General features: G+C 47.2%; 1 protein-coding gene across 4 annotated transcripts in view; it reads right to left on the bottom strand.

The window, feature by feature from the left end:
- The window catches only part of LOC139416977 (NF-kappa-B essential modulator-like), a 45887-nt gene extending 36395 nt beyond the window's left edge, over positions 1 to 9492 (bottom strand). For 2 of the 4 annotated variants that reach the window (XM_071166204.1, XM_071166206.1), the window contains exons 1-2: positions 9237 to 9492; positions 640 to 773 (exon numbers count right to left, since the gene is read on the bottom strand). In XM_071166204.1, coding sequence (XP_071022305.1) covers positions 640 to 769 — 130 coding nt within the window. In that variant the 5' untranslated portion in view covers positions 770 to 773; positions 9237 to 9492. The remainder of the gene's footprint in view (positions 1 to 639; positions 774 to 9236) is intronic. The other 2 variants (XM_071166205.1, XM_071166207.1) reach the window with 1 other exon arrangement.
- Between the last annotated feature and the right edge of the window lie 15549 nt (positions 9493 to 25041).

Below are 25041 nucleotides of genomic sequence, written 5' to 3'. Positions count from 1 at the left end.
TGGAGTCTGCAAAAGACCTGAGACTGGGACGGAGATTTGTCTTCCAACAAGACAATGATCCAAAACATAAAGCAAAATCTACAATGGAATGGTTCAAAAATAAACATATCCAGGTGTTAGAATGGCCAATTCAAAGTCCAGACCTGAATCCAATCGAGAATCTGTGGAAAGAACTGAAAACTGCTGTTCACAAATGCTCTCCATCCAACCTCACTGAGCTCGAGCTGTTTTGCAAGGAGGAATGGGAAAACATTTCAGTCTCTCGATGTGCAAAACTGATAGAGACATACCCCAAGCGACTTACAGCTGTAATCGCAGCAAAAGGTGGCGCTACAAAGTATTAACTTAAGGGGGCTGAATAATTTTGCACGCCCAATTTTTCAGTTTTTGATTTGTTAAAAAAGTTTGAAATATCCAATAAATGTCGTTCCACTTCATGATTGTGTCCCACTTGTTGTTGATTCTTCACAAAAAAATACAGTTTTATATCTTTATGTTTGAAGCCTGAAATGTGGCAAAAGGTCGCAAAGTTCAAGGGGGCTGAATACTTTCGCAAGGCACTGTATATATACACACATACACAATCTGTGTCTCATTGTGGATCAAAGAAAGTATTCCAGTGGTGTGTGAGTGACATACCTCGGAGCTGCTGGTTGTCTCCCAGTAGTCTGGTCACCACCTCATTGGCTGCCAGCTCAGGTGGAACCCGGAGAGCCCCGCCTCCCTCGTCCCCGGCCATGTCCCAGGTGTCTGTCTGGGGCTGTACCATGCTGCTGAACCATGTTAAAATGACGCATCATAAATCAAATCAAATGTATTTATAAAGCCCTTCTTACATCAGCTGATATCTCAAAGTGCTGTACAGAAACCCAGCCTAAAACCCCAAACAGCAACAAATGCAGGTGGAGAAGCACCTTCATCCTACATGTAGACAGACGCATATCATCAGCTACTAGTAGTAGGCAAAAATGTGAACTGCTAAACTTGGAACCAATCAGACCTGCCGTACATAACCCTGGTGATGATGGCAGCCAATGGCCTGCTATCTAGGATGTAAACCACATCCTCACGTGATAAGAACATGAATGACTCAAAATATACAGGGTCAGTAGCTATATACAGCCACTGTATAGGTGACTATATACAGGGTCAGTACCATATTAACAATGTGCAGGGATACTGGAGTGATGGAGGTAGATATGTATAGGGGGAAGGAGACAGGGATACTGGAGTGATGGAGGTAGATATGTATAGGGGGAAGGTGACAGGGATACTGGAGTGATGGAGGTAGATATGTATAGGGGGAAGGAGACAGGGATACTGGAGTGATGGAGGTAGATATGTATAGGGGGAAGGGGATACTGGAGTGATGGAGGTAGATATGTATAGGGGGAAGGAGACAGGGATACTGGAGTGATGGAGGTAGATATGTATAGGGGAATCGGACAGGGATACTGGAGTGATGGAGGTAGATATGTATAGGGGAATCGGACAGGGATACTGGAGTGATGGAGGTAGATATGTATAGGGGGACAGGGGAGTGATGGAGGTAGATATGTATAGGGGAATCGGACAGGGATACCGGAGTGATGGAGGTAGATATGTATAGGGGAATCGGACAGGGATACTGGAGTGATGGAGGTAGATATGTATAGGGGAATCGGACAAGGATACTGGAGTGATGGAGGTAGATATGTATAGGGGGAAGGGGACAGGGGAGTGATGGAGGTAGATACAGTGCCTTCGGAAGTTATTCAGACCCCTGAACATTTTCCACATTTTGTTACAGCCTTATTCTAAAATTGATAAAATAAATAAATAATCCTCAGCAATCTACACACAATACCCCATAATGACATCACAATACCCCATAATGACATCACAATACCCCATAATGACATCACAATACCCCATAATGACAAAGCGAAAACAAGTTTAAAAATAACAAAAAAAAACAGAATCAATTCTAGAATAAGGCTGTAACGTAACAAAATGTGGAAAAAGTCAAGATGTCCGAAACCTTTTCTAATGCGCTGTATGGTGATTGTATGTGAGTGGGTGAGTATAAATGATTAGTGAGTTGTGGTGGGTGTGTTGGAGTGACAGTGTGTAGGAAGAGTGAATGTTCCTAAGTGGCCAAGTTACAGTTGACTTTAATCTAAGTGAAAATCTATGTCAAGACCTGAAAATGGTTGTCTAGCAATGATCAACCACCAATTTGACAGAGGTTGAAGAATTCTGAAAAGCATAAAGAATATATTGCACAATCCAAGTGTGGAGGGCCCAATCCAACCTTCAAAGACCCAGCAAGACTTACAGCTGTAATCCAGGTGTGGAGGGCCCAATCCAACCTTCAAAGACCCAGAAAGATGTACAGCTGTAATCCAGGTGTGGAGGGCCCAATCCAACCTTCAAAGACCCAGAAAGATTTACAGCTGTAATCCAGGTGTGGAGGGCCCAATCCAACCTTCAAAGACCCAGCAAGACTTACAGCTGTAATCCAGGTGTGGAGGGCCCAATCCAACCTTCAAAGACCCAGAAAGATGTACAGCTGTAATCCAGGTGTGGAGGGCCCAATCCAACCTTCAAAGACCCAGAAAGATTTACAGCTGTAATCCAGGTGTGGAGGGCCCAATCCAACCGTCAAAGACCCAGAAAGATGTACAGCTGTAATCCAGGTGAGTAGGGCCCTTCAAAGACCCAGAAAGAATTACAGCTGTAATCCAGGTGTGTAGGGCCCTTCAAAGACCCAGAAAGACTTGCAGCTGTAATCCAGGTGTGGAGGGCCCAATCCAACCTTCAAAGACCCAGAAAGATTTACAGCTGTAATCCAGGTGTGGAGGGCCCAATCCAACCTTCAAAGACCCAGAAAGAATTACAGCTGTAATCCAGGTGTGGAGGGCCCAATCCAACCTTCAAAGACCCAGAAAGATTTACAGCTGTAATCCAGGTGTGGAGGGCCCAATCCAACCGTCAAAGACCCAGAAAGATGTACAGCTGTAATCCAGGTGAGTAGGGCCCTTCAAAGACCCAGAAAGAATTACAGCTGTAATCCAGGTGTGTAGGGCCCTTCAAAGACCCAGAAAGACTTGCAGCTGTAATCCAGGTGTGGAGGGCCCAATCCAACCTTCAAAGACCCAGAAAGATTTACAGCTGTAATCCAGGTGTGGAGGGCCCAATCCAACCTTCAAAGACCCAGAAAGAATTACAGCTGTAATCCAGGTGTGGAGGGCCCAATCCAACCTTCAAAGACCCAGAAAGATTTACAGCTGTAATCCAGGTGTGGAGGGCCCAATCCAACCTTCAAAGACCCAGAAAGATTTAAAGCTGTAATCCAGGTGTGTAGGGCCCTTCAAAGACCCAGAAAGACTTGCAGCTGTAATCCAGGTGTGGAGGGCCCAATCCAACCTTCAAAGACCCAGAAAGATTTACAGCTGTAATCCAGGTGTGGAGGGCCCAATCCAACCTTCAAAGACCCAGAAAGAATTACAGCTGTAATCCAGGCGTGGAGGGCCCAATCCAACCTTCAAAGACCCAGAAAGATTTACAGCTGTAATCCAGGTGTGGAGGGCCCAATCCAACCTTCAAAGACCCAGAAAGATTTACAGCTGTAATCCAGGTGTGTAGGGCCCTTCAAAGACCCAGAAAGACTTGCAGCTGTAATCCAGGTGTGGAGGGCCCAATCCAACCTTCAAAGACCCAGAAAGATTTACAGCTGTAATCCAGGTGTGGAGGGCCCAATCCAACCTTCAAAAGACCCAGAAAGAATTAAAGCTGTAATCCAGGTGTGTAGGGCCCTTCAAAGACCCAGAAAGACTTGCAGCTGTAATCCAGGTGTGGAGGGCCCAATCCAACCTTCAAAGACCCAGAAAGATTTACAGCTGTAATCCAGGCGTGGAGGGCCCTTCAAAGACCCAGAAAGATTTACAGCTGTAATTGTTGCCAAAGGTGCTTCTACACAGTATTGATTCAGGGGTGTGTATACTGATGTAAATTGAGGGAGTTTTGATCAATAATTACTAATTATGTATACATTTCAATCAGGACTGACTAATCAGAAAACTATTATGTTACTGTATAGATGTATGAATTTTCTTTTAATCCTAGTACTGAATATAATGTGTGTAAATATAATCAAGAATTAGAACAATGGCTGTCTGTTCCTTGGTAGAAACGAATGAATTTATCGTCAGACTGGCTAGAATGCTTATCTACACAGGAAGACCTTGGCTCGGTCATACATTATCTAAACTGGTGTGGGAAGGCTTGAGAACTACACTGCCATTGTACCGGAGTGGTGATGAGACGGGACAGTTCGGAAACTAATTTTCAGTTTACAACCTGTGGTAAATTGTATCATGTTCAGTACTCTCGAGAATAAACGCTACTGATTGGTTTTGAGACTGGTCTCTGTCCATTTTATGCAAATAAGGGTCTTACAAATTCTTAGGAGTGGACAGAGTGTTTAATTGAATTGGTTAAATGAAACATAAAGGAAGTTAATTCTTGTAACAATTGAATATTTCTATATTTAATTTTCAATAAAACGTACAAACATTTCTAAAAACATGTTGTTTTCATTACGAGGTATTGTGTCTATTTAATAATTGTTTTTAAATTCAGGCTGTAATAAAAACAATGTGGACTATGTCAAGGCTCTGAATACTTTCTGAAGGTTTGAGTTGATTTATTTTTACAGGGACAGTGCACATTAATCAACGTTTCAGTAAAAGTGGCGGTTTTAGCCAGACGGCTAATTTTCAACCACAGTCCCTGTTCTTTATAACTTAGCATAAAATAATTCAGTAACTCTTGAACCGTTCAAGCTAGAGACACCAAACCACTTTTACAACAGTAACTCTCAGAAAGTTCAAGAGACGCCTGTTCAGGCTAGCCTAACTTCTTCAGGCTAGCCTAACTTCTTCAGGCTAGCCTAACTTCTTCAGGCTAGCCTAACTTCTTCAGGCTAGCCTAACTTCTTCAGGCTAGCCTAACTTCTTCAGGCTAGCCTAACTTCTTCAGGCTAGCCTAACTTCTTCAGGCTAGCCTAACTTCTTCAGGCTAGCCTTCTTTTTTTTGTTGCTGTGTTAGTTTTAGCAGGACATGCAACCTCATCTCCCCCCTCTTGCACAATTGACTTCAACGTGATAATTGATATGAGTGATTGACAAAACAGTTTTGCCTCTCTTTTGGTGACCCCCATATTAAAATGCAACACACAAATACAATGTAGCCCACTGTCTTCTGCAAGTTGTCCGCTAACCAGTGACAAAAACAATATCCAGTTTATGTGTTTTGTTTTAGTTGTGGTAGTTATAACATACAACCTGATTCCCCCTAATCCATATCAGTGAATGACTATGTAAACTGGAAACCACATATCCTGAGGCTGCATTTATTGTATCTGGGGATTTTAACAAGGCTAATCTGAAAACAAGGCTCTCTAAATTCTATCAGCATATCGATTGTGCAACCAGGGCTGGTAAAAGCCTGGATCATTGTTATTCTAACTTCCGCGACGCATATAAGGCCCTCCCCCGCCCTCCTTTCGGAAAAGCTGACCACGACTCCATTTTGTTGCGTCCTGCCTATAGACAGAAACTAAAACAGGAAGCTCCCGCGCTCAGGTCTGTTCAACGCTGGTCCAATCAATCTGATTCCACGCTTCAAGATTGCGTCGATCATGTGGACTGGGATATGTTCCGCATTGCGTCAAACAACAACATTGACGAATACGCTGAGTCGGTGAGCGAGTTTATTAGCAAGTGCATTGGCGATGTCATACCCACAGCAACTATTAAAACATTCCCAACCACGATACTGAAAGCGCGAACCACTGCTTTTAATCAGGGCAAGGTGACCGGAAACATGACCGAATATAAACAGTGTAGCTATTCCCTCTGCAAGGCAATCAAACAAGCTAAGCGTCAGTATAGAGACAAAGTAGAATCTCAATTCAACGGCTCAGACACAAGAGGTATGTGGCAGGGTCTACAGTCAATCACGGACTACAGGAAGAAATCCAGCCCAGTCACGGACCAGGATGTCTTGCTCCCAGACAGACTAAATAACTTTTTTGCCCGCTTTGAGGACAATACAGTGCCACTGACACGATCCGCAACCAAAACATGCGGACTCTCCTTCACTGCAGCCGAGGTAAGTAAAACATTTAAACGTGTTAACCCTCGCAAGGCTGCAGGCTCAGACGGCATCCCTAGCCGCGTCCTCAGAGCATGCGCAGACCAGCTGGCTGGTGTGTTTACGGACATATTCAATCAATCCCTATCCCAGTCTGCTCTTCCCACATGCTTCAAGAGGGCCACCATTGTCCCTGTTCCCAAGAAAGCTAAGGTAACGGAGCTAAACGACTACCGCCCCGTAGCACTCACTTCTGTCATCATGAAGTGCTTTGAGAGACTAGTCAAGGACCATATCACCTCCACCCTACCTGACACCCTAGACCCACTCCAAGCTCAGCATTTAACACCATAGTACCCTCCAAACTCGTCATCAAGCTTGAGACCCTGGGTCTCGTCCCTGCCCTGTGCAACTGGGTACTGGACTTCCTGACGGGCCGCCCCCAGGTGGTGAGGGTAGGTAACAACATCTCCACCCCGCTGATCCTCAACACTGGGGCCCCAAAAGGGTGCGATCTGAGCCCTCTCCTGTACTCCCTGTTCACCCACGACTGCGTGGCCATGCACGCCTCCAACTCAATCATCAAGTTTGCGGACGACACTACAGTGGTAGGCTTGATTACCAACAACGACGAGACGGCCTACAGGGAGGAGGTGAGGGCCCTCGGAGTGTGGTGTCAGGAAAATAACCTCACACGCAACGTCAACAAAACAAAGGAGATGATCGTGGACTTCAGGAAACAGCAGAGAGAGCAGCCTCCTATCCACATCGAAGGGACAGTAGTGGAGAAGGTGGAAAGTTTTAAGTTCCTGGGCGTACACATCAGACAAACTGAAATGGTCTACCCACACAGACAGCATTGTGAAGAAGGCGCAGCAGCGCCTCTTCAACCTCAGGAGGCTGAAGAAATTTGGCTTGTCACCAAAAACACTAAAACTTTTACAGATGCACAATCGAGAGCATCCTGTCGGGCTGTATCACCGCCTGGTACAGCAACTGCTCCACCCACAAACGTAAGGCTCTCCAGAGGGTAGTGAGGTCTGCACAACACATCACCGAGGGCAAACTACCTGCCCTCCAGGACACCTACACCACCCGATGTCACAGGAAGGCCATAAAGATCATCAAGGACAACAACTACCCGAGCCACTGCCTGTTCACCCCGCTATCATCCAGAAGGTGAGGTCAGTACAGGTGCATCAAAGCAGGGACCGAGAGACTGAAAAACAGCTTCTATCTCAAGGCCATCAGAATGTTAAACAGCCACCACTAACATTGAGTGGCTGCTGCCATACATGTAAAAATGTATCACTAGCCACTTTAAACAATGCCACTTTATATAATGTTTACATACCCTACATTACTCATCTCATATGTATATACTGTACTCGATACCATCTACTGCATCTTGCCATCTTTATGTAATACATGTATCACTAGCCACTTTAAACTATGCCACTTTATATAATGTTTACATACCCTACATTACTCATCTCATATGTATATACTGTACTCGATACCATCTACTCCATCTTGCCTATGCCGTTCTGTACCATCACTCATTCCTATATCTTTATGTACATATTCTTTATCCCTTTACACTTGTGTGTATAAGGTAGTAGTTTGGAATTGTTAGGCTAGATTACTCGTTGGTTATTACTGCATTGTCAGAACTAGAAGCACAAGCATTTCGCTACACTTGCATTAACATCTGCTAACCATGTGTATGTGATCATTAACATCTGCTAACCATGTGTATGTGACCATTAACATCTGCTAACCATGTGTATGTGACCATTAACATCTGCTAACCATGTGTATGTGACCATTAACATCTGCTAACCATGTGTATGTGACCATTAACATCTGCTAACCATGTGTATGTGACCATTAACATCTGCTAACCATGTGTATGTGACCATTAACATCTGCTAAGCATGTGTATGTGACCATTAACATCTGCTAACCATGTGTATGTGCCCATTAACATCTGCTAACCATGTGTATGTGACCATTAACATCTGCTAACCATGTGTATGTTACCATTAACATCTGCTAACCATGTGTATGTTACCATTAACATCTGCTAACCATGTGTATGTGACCATTAACATCTGCTAACCATGTGTATGTGACCATTAACATCTGCTAACCATGTGTATGTGACCATTAACATTTGATTTATTACCAACACAATAGGGTTTCTGGTGCAGTTTATAAGGTGCTCGTAAAAATAAACAAATAAAATGATTACTATTGTTGCACATGTACATTTTATGTTTTCAATATATCACAAACTGTTTCTGTTTATTGGTTACTGACCTGGACACGTAAAACTGTGTTTTGACATTGGCCTATTTATCAAAACGTCTTGTCAACAGGAAGCAGTGACAACATCATTTTTAACTCACATTTAAGGAATATAAATTGAACTTTTAACATTAAAATTTCCAATGTTATTGTACTGAATCAGTTAAAAACTGCTGAATGAGTCCAAAACCATGCTGCGGTGGATTGATTATGATTATATAACGTCAACAGAAATGACCAAAACGGACATAGCCCTGCCTGCTTTATCTATAGGCAGTCGGTCTGCGCGGCTACTTTCACTTCTAGCTCCATCCTGGTTGGTTTTGATACCTAGCTAACCTACTATATGTTTTACCTAGTTAACAGCTAGTAACATTAGGAAATTAGAAACACGGTTAGTTCACTCGCAGGTCATATGAACCAGTAGCTGGGTTGGAGGGAGACGAGATCTCCTCTGACACCCAGCTGTTATTAAGCACCTTCCATCACAAAAGGTCTACAAATATTATAGTTATTCTGCGAAACTCCATGTTTATGTTGAATACCGAACGTAGTTGTTTTTTAACCCTGAGGATCGTCTCCTCAGGCCCTTGGACCAAGTACTGGTTCACCAGGCATAAAGCCTATAGCTGGGTTAGCTTAGCTAGACAAACATGATGTGGCTAATTCTGGCTACACTAGCCATCACAATCCCGTCAACTAGTCAGCACTACAGCCAACGACATGCCTGTATCTCAATTATACATGTAACTAACGTTAGTTGTTTAGCTAACATGAAGAAACCTTACCTTTTATCTGTATACGTATAGCTAGTTGGTGTTAGCTAATTTAGCTCTGGGTAGACTGTGGCAGACAAAGCGTATTTTCCGCAACTGACACCACTTCCAGGTTGTATTTCTATTAAAATCTGATGAAATTAATTTCCCATCGGTAGTTCTGACATTCTTCTGATGTGGTTGTCTGTCAAAGCGACAGCGCCAAGCTAACCTGCACCAGGAATCCCCCTTTCTATTTCCGCATTGGGGGAGATTTCTTCTTCGATGTGGTTTAACGGCGGTTGACATCCAAATATGTTGCATTACCGCCACCTACTAAAATATTATAAAATTAAAATTAACACTAACCTACTCCACTTTTTTATTTATTTTTATCTATCTAGTCCTACCTCATGGCCAACAACCTGAAAGGATGGAACATCACTTAACACACCCTGTAACTTTTCTGAAGTCTTGCACACACAAATAGTTCTCTGCAGCTGCCACCAAAACCTCAATATTCTACAATTTGCATTTCATCCCTGCAAGACAGTTGATAACCATTGCTATAATTGTTTACATATACCTTAGCCAAATACATAACTTTTAAAATTTTTATTTTTGTACTTTTTATGGCTGGGGGGCAGTATTGAGTAGCTTGGATGAATAAGTTGCCCAAAGTAAACGGCCTGCTCCTCAGTCTCAGTTTCTAATATATACATTTTATTATTAGTAATGGATAGAAACACTCTAAAGTTTCTAAAACTGTTTGAATGATGTCTGTGAGTATAACATAACTCATATTAGCAGGCAAAATCCTGAGTTGAAATCAAAACAGGAAGTCAGACATCTGAGCATTGTATGTATTCACCAGAGTCCCCAATGAAATCCCCTTGGAATATGAATGATGTTGCACTGCCTAGAGGTTCCACTAGATGTCAACCATCAATATAAATTATAATGAGACTTCTATGATGTTGTGAGAGTGAATGATAGCAGAATCAGTCAGGTGTCTGGCAGTCAGCCATTTTCTGATCACTCTTATTCCTCATGGTAGTCACTTGCGTTCCATTGCTCACGTAGGCAAGAAGGAATACTCCAGTTTGAACTTTATTGAAGCTATGTGTTAAAAACATGCTAATGATTGATTCTGTACTTAGTTTGAACTGTTTCTTCGACCGGTAATATCACTTTTTGTCCGATATAATGTTGACCAGAATTAGCGTTTGGATATGTTTACTAAACGCTCTAACAAAAGAAGGTATTTGGACATAAATAACGGACATTTTCGAACAAAACAAACATTTATTGTGGACCTGGGATTCCCGGAGTGCTTTCTGATGTAGATCAAAGGTAAGGGAATATTTATCATGTAATTTCTTGTTTATGTTGACGCCATCTTTGTGGCTTTGGTGTTTTTACTTTTGAGCGCCGTCTCAGATTGCATGCATAAAGTTTATTTGAAATCTGACACAGCGGTTGCATTAAGGAGAGGTATATCTATAATTCCATGTGTATAACTTGTATTATCATCTACATTTATGATGAGTATTTCTGTTGAATGATGTGGCTATGCAAAAATCACTGGATGTTCTTGGAACTAGTGAACGTCACGCGCCAATGTAAAATCAGATTTCTTTATAAAAATATGAACTTTATCAAACAAAACATGCATGTATTGTGCAACATGAAGTCCTATGAGTGTCATCTGGTGAAGATTATCAAAGTTTATTGATTCATTTTATCTCTATGTGCTTTCTCTCCCTCTCTCTCTCTTTGGCTGGTAAAATTGGCTGTGTATTTTAGCGAGTTGTTGGTGACCTAACATAATAGGTAAGTAGTGGTTAGGTAGGTAGGTAAGTAGTGGTTAGGTAGGTAGGTAAGTAGTGGTTAGGTAGGTAGGTAAGTAGTGGTTAGGTAGGTAGGTAAGTAGTGGTTAGGTAGGTAAGTAGTGGTTAGGGGAGCAGGCACTGGACGTACCGGACTGGGAAGGTGTACTGGGGACCTGGTGCATGGAGCTGGCACAGGACTTACTAGGCTGGGAAGGTGTACTGGAGACCTGGTGCGTGGAGCTGGCACAGGATTTACTGGGCTGTGGAGGCGTACTGGAGACCTGGTGCGTGGAGCTGGCACAGGACTTACTGGGCTGTGGAGGCGTACTGGAGATCTGGTGTGTGGAGCTGGCACAGGACTTACTGGGCTGTGGAGACGTACTGGAGACCTGGTGCGTGGAGCTGGCACAGGACTTACTGGGCTGGGAAGGTGTACTGGAGACCTGGTGTGTGGAGCTGGCACAGGACTTACTGGGCTGTGGAGGTGTACTGGAGACCTGGTGTGTGGAGCTGGCACAGGACTTACTGGGCTGTGAAGGTGTACTGGAGACCTGGTGCGTGGAGCTGGCACAGGACTTACTGGGCTGGGAAGGTGTACTGGAGACCTGGTGCGTGGAGCTGGCACAGGACTTACTGGGCTGGGAAGGTGTACTGGAGACCTGGTGCGTGGAGCTGGCACAGGACTTACTGGGCTGTGGAGGTGTACTGGAGACCTGGTGTGTGGAGCTGGCACAGGATTTACTGGGCTGTGGAGGCGTACTGGAGACCTGGTGCGTGGAGCTGGCACAGGACTTACTGGGCTGTGGAGGCGTACTGGAGATCTGGTGTGTGGAGCTGGCACAGGACTTACTGGGCTGTGGAGACGTACTGGAGACCTGGTGCGTGGAGCTGGCACAGGACTTACTGGGCTGTGGAGGTGTACTGGAGACCTGGTGTGGGGAGCTGGCACAGGACTTACTGGGCTGTGAAGGTGTACTGGAGACCTGGTGCGTGGAGCTGGCACAGGACTTACTGGGCTGGGAAGGTGTACTGGAGACCTGGTGCGTGGAGCTGGCACAGGACTTACTGGGCTGGGAAGGTGTACTGGAGACCTGGTGCGTGGAGCTGGCACAGGACTTACTGGGCTGTGGAGGTGTACTGGAGACCTGGTGTGTGGAGCTGGCACAGGACTTACTGGGCTGTGGAGGTGTACTGGAGACCTGGTGCATGGAGCTGGCACAGGATTTACTGGGCTGCGAAGGTGTACTGGAGACCTGGTGCGTGGAGCTGGCACAGGACTTACTGGGCTGGGAAAGTGTACTGGAGACCTGGTGCGTGGAGCTGGCACAGGACTTACTGGGCTGCGGAGGCGTACTGGAGACCTGGTGCGTGGAGCTGGCACATGACTTACTGGGCTGTGGAGGCGTACTGGAGACCTGGTGCGTGGAGCTGGCACAGGACTTACTGGGCTGTGGAGACGTACTGGAGACCTGGTGCGTGGAGCTGGCACAGGACTTACTGGGCTGGGAAGGTGTACTGGAGACCTGGTGTGTGGAGCTGGCACAGGACTTACTGGGCTGCGGAGGTGTACTGGAGACCTGGTGTGTGGAGCTGGCACAGGACTTACTGGGCTGCGGAGGTGTACTGGAGACCTGGTGCATGGAGCTGGCACAGGACTTACTGGGCTGGGAAGGTGTACTGGAGACCTGGTGCGTGGAGCTGGCACAGGACTTACTGGGCTGGGAAGGTGTACTGGAGACCTGGTGCGTGGAGCTGGCACAGGACTTACTGGGCTGTGGAGGTGTACTGGAGACCTGGTGTGTGGAGCTGGCACAGGACTTACTGGGCTGTGGAGGTGTACTGGAGACCTGGTGCATGGAGCTGGCACAGGATTTACTGGCACACCTGGTGCGTGGAGCTTTACTGGGCTGGGAAGGTGTACTGGAGACCTGGTGCGTGGAGCTGGCACAGGACTTACTGGGCTGGAGACCTGGTGCGTGGAGGTGTACTGGAGACCTGGTGCGTGGAGCTGGCACAGGACTTACTGGGCTGTGGAGGCGTACTGGAGATCTGGTGTGTGGAGCTGGCACAGGACTTACTGGGCTGTGGAGGCGTACTGGAGACCTGGTGCGTGGAGCTGGCACAGGACTTACTGGGCTGTGGAGGTGTACTGGAGACCTGGTGCGTGGAGCTGGCACAGGACTTACTGGGCTGTGGAGGCGTACTGGAGACCTGGTGCGTGGAGCTGGCACAGGACTTACTGGGCTGTGGAGGCGTACTGGAGACCTGGTGCATGGAGCTGGCACAGGACTTACTGGGCTGGGAAGGTGTACTGGAGACCTGGTGCGTGGAGCTGGCACAGGACTTACTGGGCTGGGAAGGTGTACTGGAGACCTGGTGCGTGGAGCTGGCACAGGACTTACTGGGCTGCGGAGGCGTACTGGAGACCTGGTGCGTGGAGCTGGCACAGGACTTACTGGGCTGTGGAGGTGTACTGGAGACCTGGTGCGTGGAGCTGGCACAGGACTTACTGGGCTGTGGAGGCGTACTGGAGATCTGGTGCGTGGAGCTGGCACAGGACTTACTGGGCTGTGGAGGCGTACTGGAGACCTGGTGCGTGGAGCTGGCACAGGACTTACTGGGCTGTGGAGGCGTACTGGAGACCTGGTGCGTGGAGCTGGCACAGGACTTACTGGGCTGGGAAGGTGTACTGGAGACCAGGTGCGTGGAGCTGGCACAGGACTTACTGGGCTGTGGAGGCGTACTGGAGACCTGGTGCGTGGAGCTGGCACAGGACTTACTGGGCTGGGAAGGTGTACTGGAGACCAGGTGCGTGGAGCTGGCACAGGACTTACTGGGCTGTGGAGGCGTACTGGAGACCTGGTGCGTGGAACTGGCACAGGACTTACTGGGCTGGAAAGGTGTACTGGAGACCTGGTGCGTGGAGCTGGCACAGGACTTACTTGGCTGTGGAGGTGTACTGGAGACCTGGTGCGTGGAGCTGGCACAGGACTTACTGGGCTGTGGAGGCGTACTGGAGATCTGGTGTGTGGAGCTGGCACAGGACTTACAGGGCTGTGGAGACGTACTGGAGACCTGGTGCGTGGAGCTGGCACAGGACTTACTGGGCTGGGAAGGTGTACTGGAGACCTGGTGTGTGGAGCTGGCACAGGACATACTGGGCTGTGGAGGTGTACTGGAGACCTGGTGCGTGGAGCTGGCACAGGACTTACTGGGCTGGGAAGGTGTACTGGAGACCTGGTGCATGGAGCTGGCACAGGACTTACTGGGCTGGGAAGGTGTACTGGAGACCTGGTGCGTGGAGCTGGCACAGGACTTACTGGGCTGTGGAGGTGTACTGGAGACCTGGTGTGTGGAGCTGGCACAGGACTTACTGGGCTGTGGAGGTGTACTGGAGACCTGGTGTGTGGAGCTGGCACAGGATTTACTGGGCTGGGAAGGTGTACTGGAGACCTGGTGCGTGGAGCTGGCACAGGACTTACTGGGCTGGGAAGGTGTACTGGAGACCTGGTGCGTGGAGCTGGCACAGGACTTACTGGGCTGCGGAGGCGTACTGGAGACCTGGTGCGTGGAGCTGGCACAGGACTTACTGGGCTGTGGAGGCGCACTGGAGACCTGGTGCGTGGAGCTGGCACAGGACTTACTGGGCTGTGGAGGCGTACTGGAGATCTGGTGTGTGGAGCTGGCACAGGACTTACTGGGCTGTGGAGGCGTAATGGAGACCTGGTGCGTGGAGCTGGCACAGGACTTACTGGGCTGGGAAGGTGTACTGGAGACCAGGTGCGTGGAGCTGGCACAGGACTTACTGGGCTGTGGAGGTGTACTGGAGACCTGGTGCGTGGAGCTGGCACAGGACTTACTGGGCTGTGGAGGTGTACTGGAGACCTGGTGCGTGGAGCTGGCACAGGACTTACTGGGCTGTGGAGGCGTACTGGAGACCTGGTGCGTGGAGCTGGCACAGGACTTACTGGGCTGTGGAGGCGTACTGGAGACCTGGTGCGTGGAGCTGGCACAGGACTTACTGGGCTGTGGAGGCGTACTGGAGACCTGGTTTGTGAACCAGCACAGATTTTACCTGACTGATAGCACGCTCCTCAGGACGAGTACAGAGAGCTGACTCAGGTGGCATTAAACTGATAACACGCGGTTTAGGGCAAATGTCGGGCACCTTCCACCAACTCAACAACTCTCTCCGTTCTCTTTCCTCCAATATCTCCATCCACTCACTGATGTCCTCTGACTTTCTCTGTTCACTCTCCTCCAGTTTCTCTCTCTTCTCCCAGACTCTGGTTCACTCCACGGCTCCGCAACCACCCCTTGTGACCCCACCCCCCCCAAAATATTTTCGGGCTGATTTTTGGGCTTTCTTTGTGGCTGTGAATCCCGGCTTCGGCGCTGTCCTCCCTTTTCTCCTTGCGTCTGCCGCCAACGAAGGCTATCCTATCCTATCATGATTTCCTCCCAAGTCCAGGATCCCTTCTCCTCCTGGGCACGCTGCTTGGTCCTGTTATGGTGGGATCTTCTGTCTCGTTCGTCGTAGGAACAGCGTGATATATTTTCCACGTGTTTATTAACTGAAACGCACAAAAACAATAAAGAACTAGACGTGAAGACAATGGAGTGCTCACAGGCAACTACACATAAACAATAACTATTTAAATATGATCCCCAATCAGAGACAACGATTACCAGCTGCCACTAATTGGGAATCATACGAAACACCAACATAGAAAAATAAACTAGAATACAACATAGACATAGATATACTAGATCACCCCCTAGTCACGCCCTGACCTACAACGCCATAGAGAAACAATGGCTCTCTATGGTCAGGGCGTGACACTGCCTCCACCTTTTCCTGGATCTTATACAGGTGTCTTCCCTGTCTCTTCCTGCCCCCACCCTTTCCTGGATCTTATACAGGTGTCTTCCCTGTCTCTTCCTGCCCCCACCCTTTCCTGGATCTTATACAGGTGTCTTCCCTGTCTCTCCCTGCCTCTACCTTTTCCTGGATCTTATACAGGTGTCTTCCCTGTCTCTCCCTGCCCCTACTGGATCGTATACAGGTGTCTTCCCTGTCTCTCCGTGCCCTTATCCTGGATCTTATACAATTGTCTTCCCTGTCTCTCCCTGCCCCCACCCTTTCCTGGATCTTATACAGGTGTCTTCCCTGTCTCTCCCTGCCCCCACCCTTTCCTGGATCTTATACAGGTGTCTTCCCTGTCTCTCCCTGCCTCTACCTTTTTCCTGGATCTCATACAAGTGTCTTCCCTGTCTCTCCCTGCCTCTACCCTTTCCTGGATCTTATACAGGTGTCTCTCCCTTCCTCTACCTTTTTCCTGGATCTTATACAGGTGTCTTCCCTGTCTCTCCCTGCCTCTACCCTTTCCTGGATCTCATACAGGTGTCTTCCCTGTCTCTCCCTGCCTCTACCTTTTTCCTGGATCTCATACAAGTGTCTTCCCTGTCTCTCCCTGCCCCTACCTTATCCTGGATCTTATACAGGTGTCTTCCCTGTCTCTCCCTGCCTCTACCCTTTCCTGGATCTTATACAGGTGTCTTCCCTGTCTCTCCCTGCCCTCCTGGATCTTATACCGGTGTCTTCCTTGTCTCTCCCTGCCCTCCTGGATCTTATACAGGTGTCTTCCCTGTCTCTCCCTGCCCCTACTGGATCTTATACAGGTGTCTTCCCTGTCTTTCCCTGCCCTCCTGGATCTTATACAGGTGTCTTCCCTGTCTTTCCCATCCCTCCTGGATCTTATACAGGTGTCTTCCCTGTCTCTCCCTGCCCTCCTGGATCTTATACAGGTGTCTTCCCTGTCTTTCCCTGCCCCTACCTTATCCGGGATCTTATACAGGTGTCTTCCCTGCCCCTACCTTATCCTGGATCTTATACAGGTATCTTCCCTGTCTCTCCCCGCCTCTACCTTTTCCTGGTGTCATAGTGGCTGTTTCCAAGGGTTAAAAAGGTCAGATCTTTTCAAAACTTCATATGTGTGATTAGGCAACCCCCATGAACTGTAAGTCAGTCATTTCTCCCAAGAGATGTCAAAGAAAAGCTCTCTCTCTCACACACACACAGACACACACACAGCAAGGATGGAGTGACAAAGTGCGATGCTTAAAGACACACAGAGCCTGCAATGGCATTTCCATATTCTCTAGGCCGTGCCGAGTTCAACGAGATGCCCCGCTTGACCGTAGCTCGCTCTGATGGACACTGACTTGCTAGTTGACTTTTGTACATTTGCAATATGTTTAAACGGAGAGGGACCATCACCAAAATGGCATTCTGAAATCAACACAAAAAATGGCATCACCATAGTCTCCAGACTGTGCCGAGTTCAACGAGACGCCCCGCTTGATCGTACTTGAAAAAAAGAAGGCCCAAAATGAAGCCTGGCCCTAAATGTCATTTGCTTTTGGGTGACCGTGAGAGAACCGTTACGGTGAGAAGCACAATTCGACCTCAGGTACGTTCCTGAAGTCCTTCCGATCCGTGCAAGCCTAACCTTGACCGTGTGGCATTAACCCTTAACAGTTAAAAGAAGGTGTTTACATCAAACAGTTTGCATTGACTTCTCTCCCCATAGGAATACATTGCCTGCACCCCTAAATTCAACCTGAAGCCTATGTGGGTTATGAATGCCTTAAGAACCTGTCTTCAGTGACAGTCCATCAAGCCACTCTGAGGTCTACCTGTGTTGATTCTAAGCTTCCTGGACCAACCGGAAGTGGTTAAAATCTCCCTAAAAGTGTATAACCATACCCTGCCTGCAGTTTGATAGACAGTGCATTCAACCCTGTGTAAATCAGTCAGTTTTTATGGTAAAGACTTAAAACTCAGGATTCTGTAAAAGCATACCCCAATGAGGATGTGTGTTGACTTATAGCTTCCTGTGCCAACCGGAAGTGCCATAATTGGTGTCTCAGGGGCTGTTTCGAAGGGTTAAAAAAGTCAGATCTTTCCAAAACTTCATATGTGTGATTAGGCAACCCCCATGAACTGTAAATCAGTCATTTTTCCCATAAAATTTCAAAGAAAAACTAAATCACACACACACACACACACACACACAAACAAACACACACAGCTTGGAAAGAGGGACACATTGGGGTGCGTAGAGACATACACTGCCTGCATTAGTTAACCTTGTTGGAACTTTTAAAGAACCGTCAGACCTAGAGTTTCGAAACCTGTTCTAGACCTCAGGTCGATAGTGCGTGGTGAGTTACGTGGCTCTAGAAGGTTCTCGGACCGAGAAACAGCCTCGTACATTTGCAATGACTTCAATTCATTTTTGCATCACGAAAATGACGACATTTAGAAATGTCCCAGAGTCGCAAGACTAGGTGCATTGCAACCGTCTCCGCCCATATAGACGGACCCCAACGTTTCTGTCCGATAGCTCATTCAAGGACCCCGTAGCAAGTCATGGAAAAAAGTGGATTTTCAGGACCAATTAGGGTCTTGCTCGGACACCAAATGACCTATCGAGCCGAAACTTGGGATTCGGGGTCGCCTCAGCTAGGCCTACACACGACATCTGAACTGGACCCACAGCTGGAATGTAACTACGTGTTTTACATTTTTATTATGGTTTGAATAGAAGGCGTTGTGAATTTTGGGCCAGCTCTGAAGGATGTGATAGTTGGCTACTAAACGAGTTGGAAAAAGTGGGTTTGGTGTCAGTTTGTATCAGTTTGGTGTCAGAATGATATCTAACTGACTGATGGCCGGTGACTTGCTGGTGACTCTTGTCCATTTGCAATATGTTTAAACAGTGAGGTACCATCACCAAAGTGACACTTCTAAAATCAACCCCAATGAGCGATGGAGAGGAACCAGAATCACTGCCCAGCCATCCCGAGTTCATCGGGCCAGTCAATTTTGCATTCCTGCAGGATTTTTATAGCATGACAAATTCGTGATGGTAAATGCCCATTGAACCATATTGCAAATGCACAGTGACTTTGCAAAAGTGAGAACCTAAACAAATGGACATAATGAAATCAACACAACGAGCGATGGAAAGGAGCAACTATCACTGCCAGGCCATCCTGTGTTCATCGGGCCAGTCAATTTTGCATTTCTGCAGGATTTTTGAGCATGCCAAATTCGTGATGGTAAATGCCCATTGAAACATATTGCAAATGCACGTGCATTTGCAATATGATTCTATAGTGAAAAAAACATCACCAACTGGACATGATGAAATCAACACAACGAGTGATGGAAAGGAACAACTATCACTGCCCGGCCATCCCGAGTTCATCAGGCCAGTCAATTTTGCATTTCGCAAGGATTTTTGAGCATGTCAAATTTCTTATGGCATTTGGCCCCCAAAAAAGTGACTTTTGACTTCCTATGAAATCATATTGCAAATGGACAGATCATATTCCTTATGCACAAGTAAAAAAAAAATGAGGTCTTGGGCCTGGATTATATCTAGTTGATGCTACACTTCCAGTGACCTTGACCTGATCCATATGGTTCCATAGTCCAGCGACCTTTGACCTCATCCATATGGTTCCATAGTCCAATGACCTTGACCTGATCCATATGGTTCCATAGTCTGGTGACCTTGACCTGATCCATATTCTACACTTCCAGTGACTTTGACCTCATCCATATTCTACACCAATCCAGTGATGACCTTAACAACGTTTTATAAAGCATTTTCAACACCATTCTATCTCCCCCACTCCATTCCTGACAGGCAACGCATCACATTCAATATTTTATTTCCTTTGACAACTATTCTGTTAATATGCTCCGCCCATGTCAATTGAGTGTCCAACCTGACCCCCAGGAACCTAAACCCCTCCCACCCTCTTCCGGCGCCGAAAGAGATGGCCGCCTCGCTTCGCGTTCCTAGGAAACTATGCAGTTTTTTGTTTTTTTACGTGTTATTTCTTACATTGGTACCCCAGGTCATCTTAGGTTTCATTACATACAGTCGAGAAGAACTACTGAACATAAGAGCAGCATCAACTCACCATCAGTACGACCAAGAATATGACTTTCGCGAAGCGGATCCTGTGTTCTGCCTTTCACCCAGGACAACGGAATGGATCCCAGCCGGCGACCCAAAAAAACGACTTCGTAAAAGGGGGAAATGGAGCGGTCTTCTGGTCAGACTCCGGAGACGGGCACATCGTGCACCACTCCCTAGCATTCTTCTCGCCAATGTCCAGTCTCTTGACAACAAGGTTGATGAAATCCGAGCAAGGGTAGCATTCCAGAGGGACATCAGAGACTGTAACGTTCTTTGCTTCACGGAAACATGGCTCACTGGAGAGACGCTATCGGAGTCGGTGCAGCCAGCTGGTTTCTCCACGCATCGCGCCGACAGAAACAAACATCTTTCTGGTAAGAAGAGGGGCGGAGGCGTATGCTTCATGGTTAACGTGACGTGGTGTGGCCTCAACAACATACAGGAACTCAAGTCCTTCTGTTCACCTGATTTAGAATTCCTCACAATCAAATGTCGACCGCATTATCTACCAAGGGAATTCTCTTCGATTATAATCACAGCCGTATATATTCCCACCCAAGCAGACACATCGATGGCTCTGAACGAACTTTATTTGACTCTTTGCAAACTGGAATCCATATATCCGGAGGCTGCATTCATTGTAGCTGGGGATTTTAACAAGGCTAATCTGAAAACAAGACTCCCTAAATTTGATCAGCATATCGATTGCGCAACCAGGGCTGGAAAAACCTTGGATCACTGCTATTCTACTTCCGCGACGCATATAAGGCCCTGCCCCGCACCTCCTTTCGGAAAAGCTAACCACGACTCCATTTTGTTGATCCCTGCCTGCAGACAAAAACTAAAACAAGAAGCTCCCGCGCTGAGGTCTGTTCAACGCTGGTCCGACCAATCTGCTTCCACACTCCAAGACTGCTTCCATCACGTGGACTGGGATATGTTTCGTATTGCGTCAGACAACAACATTGACGAATACGCTGATTCAGTGAGCGAGTTCATTAGAACGTGCGTTGAAGATGTCGTTCCCATAGCAACGATTAAAACATTCCCAAACCAGAACCTGTGGATTGATGGCAGCATTCGCGTGAAACTGAAAGCCCGAACCACTGCTTTTAATCAGGGCAAGGTGACCGGAAACATGACCGAATACAAACAGTGTAACTATTCCCTCCGCAAGGCAATCAAACAAGCTAAGCGTCAGTATAGAGACAAAGTAGAATCTCAATTCAACGGCTCAGACACAAGGTATGTGGCAGGGTCTACATTCAATCACGGATTACAAAAAGAAAACCAGCCCCGTCACGGACCAGGATGTCTTGCTCCCAGGCAGACTAAATAACTTTTTTGCCCGCTTTGAGGACAATACAGTGCCACTGACACGGCCCTCAACTAAAACATGCGGACTCTCCTTCACTGCAGCCGACGTGAGGAAAACATTTAAACGTGTCAACCCTCGCAAGGATGCAGGCCCAGACGGCATCCCCAGCCGTGCCCTCAGAGCATGCGCAGACCAGCTGGCTGGTGTGTTTACGGACATATTCAATCAATCCTTATCCCAGTCTGTTGTTCCCACATGCTTCAAGAGGGCCACCATTGTTCCTGTTCCCAAGAAAGCTAAGGTAACTGAGCTAAACGACTACCGCCCCGTAGCACTCACTTCCGTCATCATGAAGTGCTTTGAGAGACTAGTCAAGGACCATATCACCTCCACCCTACCTGACACCCTAGACCCACTCCAATTTGCTTACTGCCCAAATAGGTCCACAGACGATGCAATCTCAACCATACTGCACACTGCCCTAACCCATCTGGACAAGAGGAATACCTATGTGAGAATGCTGTTCATCGACTACAGCTCGGCATTTTAACACCATAGTGCCCTCCAAGCTCGTCATCAAGCTCGAGACCCTGGGTCTCGACCGCGACCTGTGCAACTGGGTACTGGACTTCCTGACGGGCCGCCCCCAGGTGGTGAGGGTAGGCAACAACATCTCCACCCCGCTGATCCTCAACACTGGGGCCCCACAAGGGTGCGTTCTGAGCCCTCTCCTGTACTCCCTGTTCACCCACGACTGCGTGGCCACGCACGCCTCCAACTCAATCATCAAGTTTGCGGACGACACAACAGTGGTAGGCTTGATTACCAACAACGACGAGACGGCCTACAGGGAGGAGGTGAGGGCCCTCGGAGTGTGGTGTCAGGAAAATAACCTCACACTCAACGTCAACAAAACTAAGATGATTGTGGACTTCAGGAAACAGCATTGGGAACACCCCCCTATCCACATCGATGGAACAGTAGTGGAGAGGGTAGTAAGTTTTAATTTCCTCGGCGTACACATCACAGACAAACTGAATTGGTCCACCCACACAGACAGCATCGTGAAGAAGGCGCAGCAGCACCTCTTCAACCTCAGGAGGCTGAAGAAATTTGGCTTGTCACCAAAAGCACTCACAAACTTCTACAGATGCACAATCGAGAGCATCCTGTCGGGCTGTATCACCGCCTGGTACGGCAACTGCTCCACCCACAACCGTAAGGCTCTCCAGAGGGTAGTGAGGTCTGCACAACGCATCACCGGGGGCAAACTACCTGCCCTCCAGGACACCTACACAACCCGATGTCACAGGAAGGCCATAAAGGTCATCAAGGACAACAATCACCCGAGCCACTGCCTGTTCACCCCGCTATCATCCAGAAGGCGAGGTCAGTACAGGTGCATCAAAGCTGGGACCGAGAGACTGAAAAACAGCTTCTATCTCAAGGCCATCAGACTGTTAAACAGCCACCACTAACATTGAGTGGCTGCTGCCAACACACTGACTCAACTCCAGCCACTTTAATAATGGGAATTGATGGGAAATGATGTAAAATATATCACTAGCCACTTTAAACAATGCTACCTAATATAATGTTTACATACCTTACATTATTCATCTCACATGTATATGTATATACTGTACTCCATATCATCTACTGCATCTTTATGTAATACATGTATCACTAGCTACTTTAACTATGCCACTTTGTTTACATACTCATCTCATATGTATATACTGCACTCAATACCATCTACTGTATCTTGCCTATGCCGCTCTGTACCATCACTCATTCATATATCTTTATGTACATATTCTTTATCCCCTTACACTTGTGTCTATAAGGTAGTAGTTTTGGAATTGTTAGCTAGATTACTTGTTGGTTATTACTGCATTGTCGGAACTAGAAGCACAAGCATTTCGCTACACTCGCATTAACATCTGCTAACCATGTGTATGTGACCATTAACATCTGCTAACCATGTGTATGTGACCATTAACATCTGCTAACCATGTGTATGTGACCATTAACATCTGCTAACAATGTGTATGTGACCATTAACATCTGCTAACCATGTGTATGTGACCATTAACATCTGCTAACCATGTGTATGTGACCATTAACATCTGCTAACCATGTGTATGTGACCATTGACATCTGCTAACCATGTGTATGTGACCATTAACATCTGCTAACCATGTGTATGTGACCATTAACATCTGCTAACCATGTGTATGTGACCATTAACATCTGCTAACCATGTGTATGTGATCATTAACATCTGCTAACCATGTGTATGTGACCATTAACATCTGCTAACCATGTGTATGTGACCATTAACATCTGCTAACCATGTGTATGTGACCATTAACATCTGCTAACCATGTGTATGTGACCATTAACGTCTGCTAACCATGTGTATGTGACCATTAACATCTGCTAACCATGTGTATGTTACCATTAACATCTGCTAACCATGTGTATGTGACCATTAACATCTGCTAACCATGTTAGACCCTGGGTCTCGACCCCGCCCTGTGCAACTGGGTACTGGACTTCCTGACGGGCCGCCCCCAGGTGGTGAGGGTAGGCAACAACATCTCCTCCCCGCTGATCCTCAACACTGGGGCCCCACAAGGTTGCGTTCTGAGCCCTCTCCTGTACTCCCTGTTCACCCACGACTGCGTGGCCACGCACGCCTCCAACTCAATCATCAAGTTTGCGGACGACACAACAGTGGTAGGCTTGATTACCAACAACGATGAGACGGCCTACAGGGAGGAGGTGAGGGCCCTCGGAGTGTGGTGTCAGGAAAACAACCTCACACTCAACGTCAACAAAACTAAGGAGATGATTGTGGACTTCAGGAAACAGCAGAGGGAACACCCCCCTATCCACATCGATGGAACAGTAGTGGAGAGGGTAGCAAGTTTTAAGTTCCTCGGCATACACATCACAGACAAACTGAATTGGTCCACTCACACAGACAGCATCGTGAAGAAGGCGCAGCAGCGCCTCTTCAACCTCAGGAGGCTGAAGAAATTCGGCTTGTCACCAAAAGCACTCACAAACTTCTACAGATGCACAATCGAGAGCATCCTGGCGGGCTGTATCACCGCCTGGTATGGCAACTGCACCGCCCTCAACCGTAAGGCTCTCCAGAGGGTAGTGAGGTCTGCACAACGCATCACCGGGGGCAAACTACCTGCCCTCCAGGACACCTACACCACCCGATGTCACAGGAAGGCCATAAAGATCATCAAGGACATCAACCACCCGAGCCACTGCCTGTTCACCCCGCTATCATCCAGAAGGCGAGGTCAGTACAGGTGCATCAAAGCTGGGACCGAGAGACTGAAAAACAGCTTCTATCTCAAGGCCATCAGACTGTTAAACAGCCACCACTAACACTGAGTGGCTGCTGCCAACACACTGACACTGACTCAACTCCAGCCACTTTAATAATGGGAATTGATGGGAAATGATGTAAATATATCACTAGCCACTTTAAACAATGCTACCTTATATAAATGTTACTTACCCTACATTATTCATCTCATACGCATACGTATATACTGTACTCTATATCATCGACGGTATCCTTATGTAATACATGTATCACTAGCCACTTTATACTATACTATGCCACTTTGTTTACATACTCATCTCATTTGTACATACTGTAC

This window comes from Oncorhynchus clarkii, chromosome 9 (assembly GCF_045791955.1).
Source record: "Oncorhynchus clarkii lewisi isolate Uvic-CL-2024 chromosome 9, UVic_Ocla_1.0, whole genome shotgun sequence".
Classification (NCBI taxonomy): Eukaryota; Metazoa; Chordata; class Actinopteri; order Salmoniformes; family Salmonidae; genus Oncorhynchus; species Oncorhynchus clarkii.
This window is presented reverse-complemented; position numbering and strand designations above follow the sequence as displayed.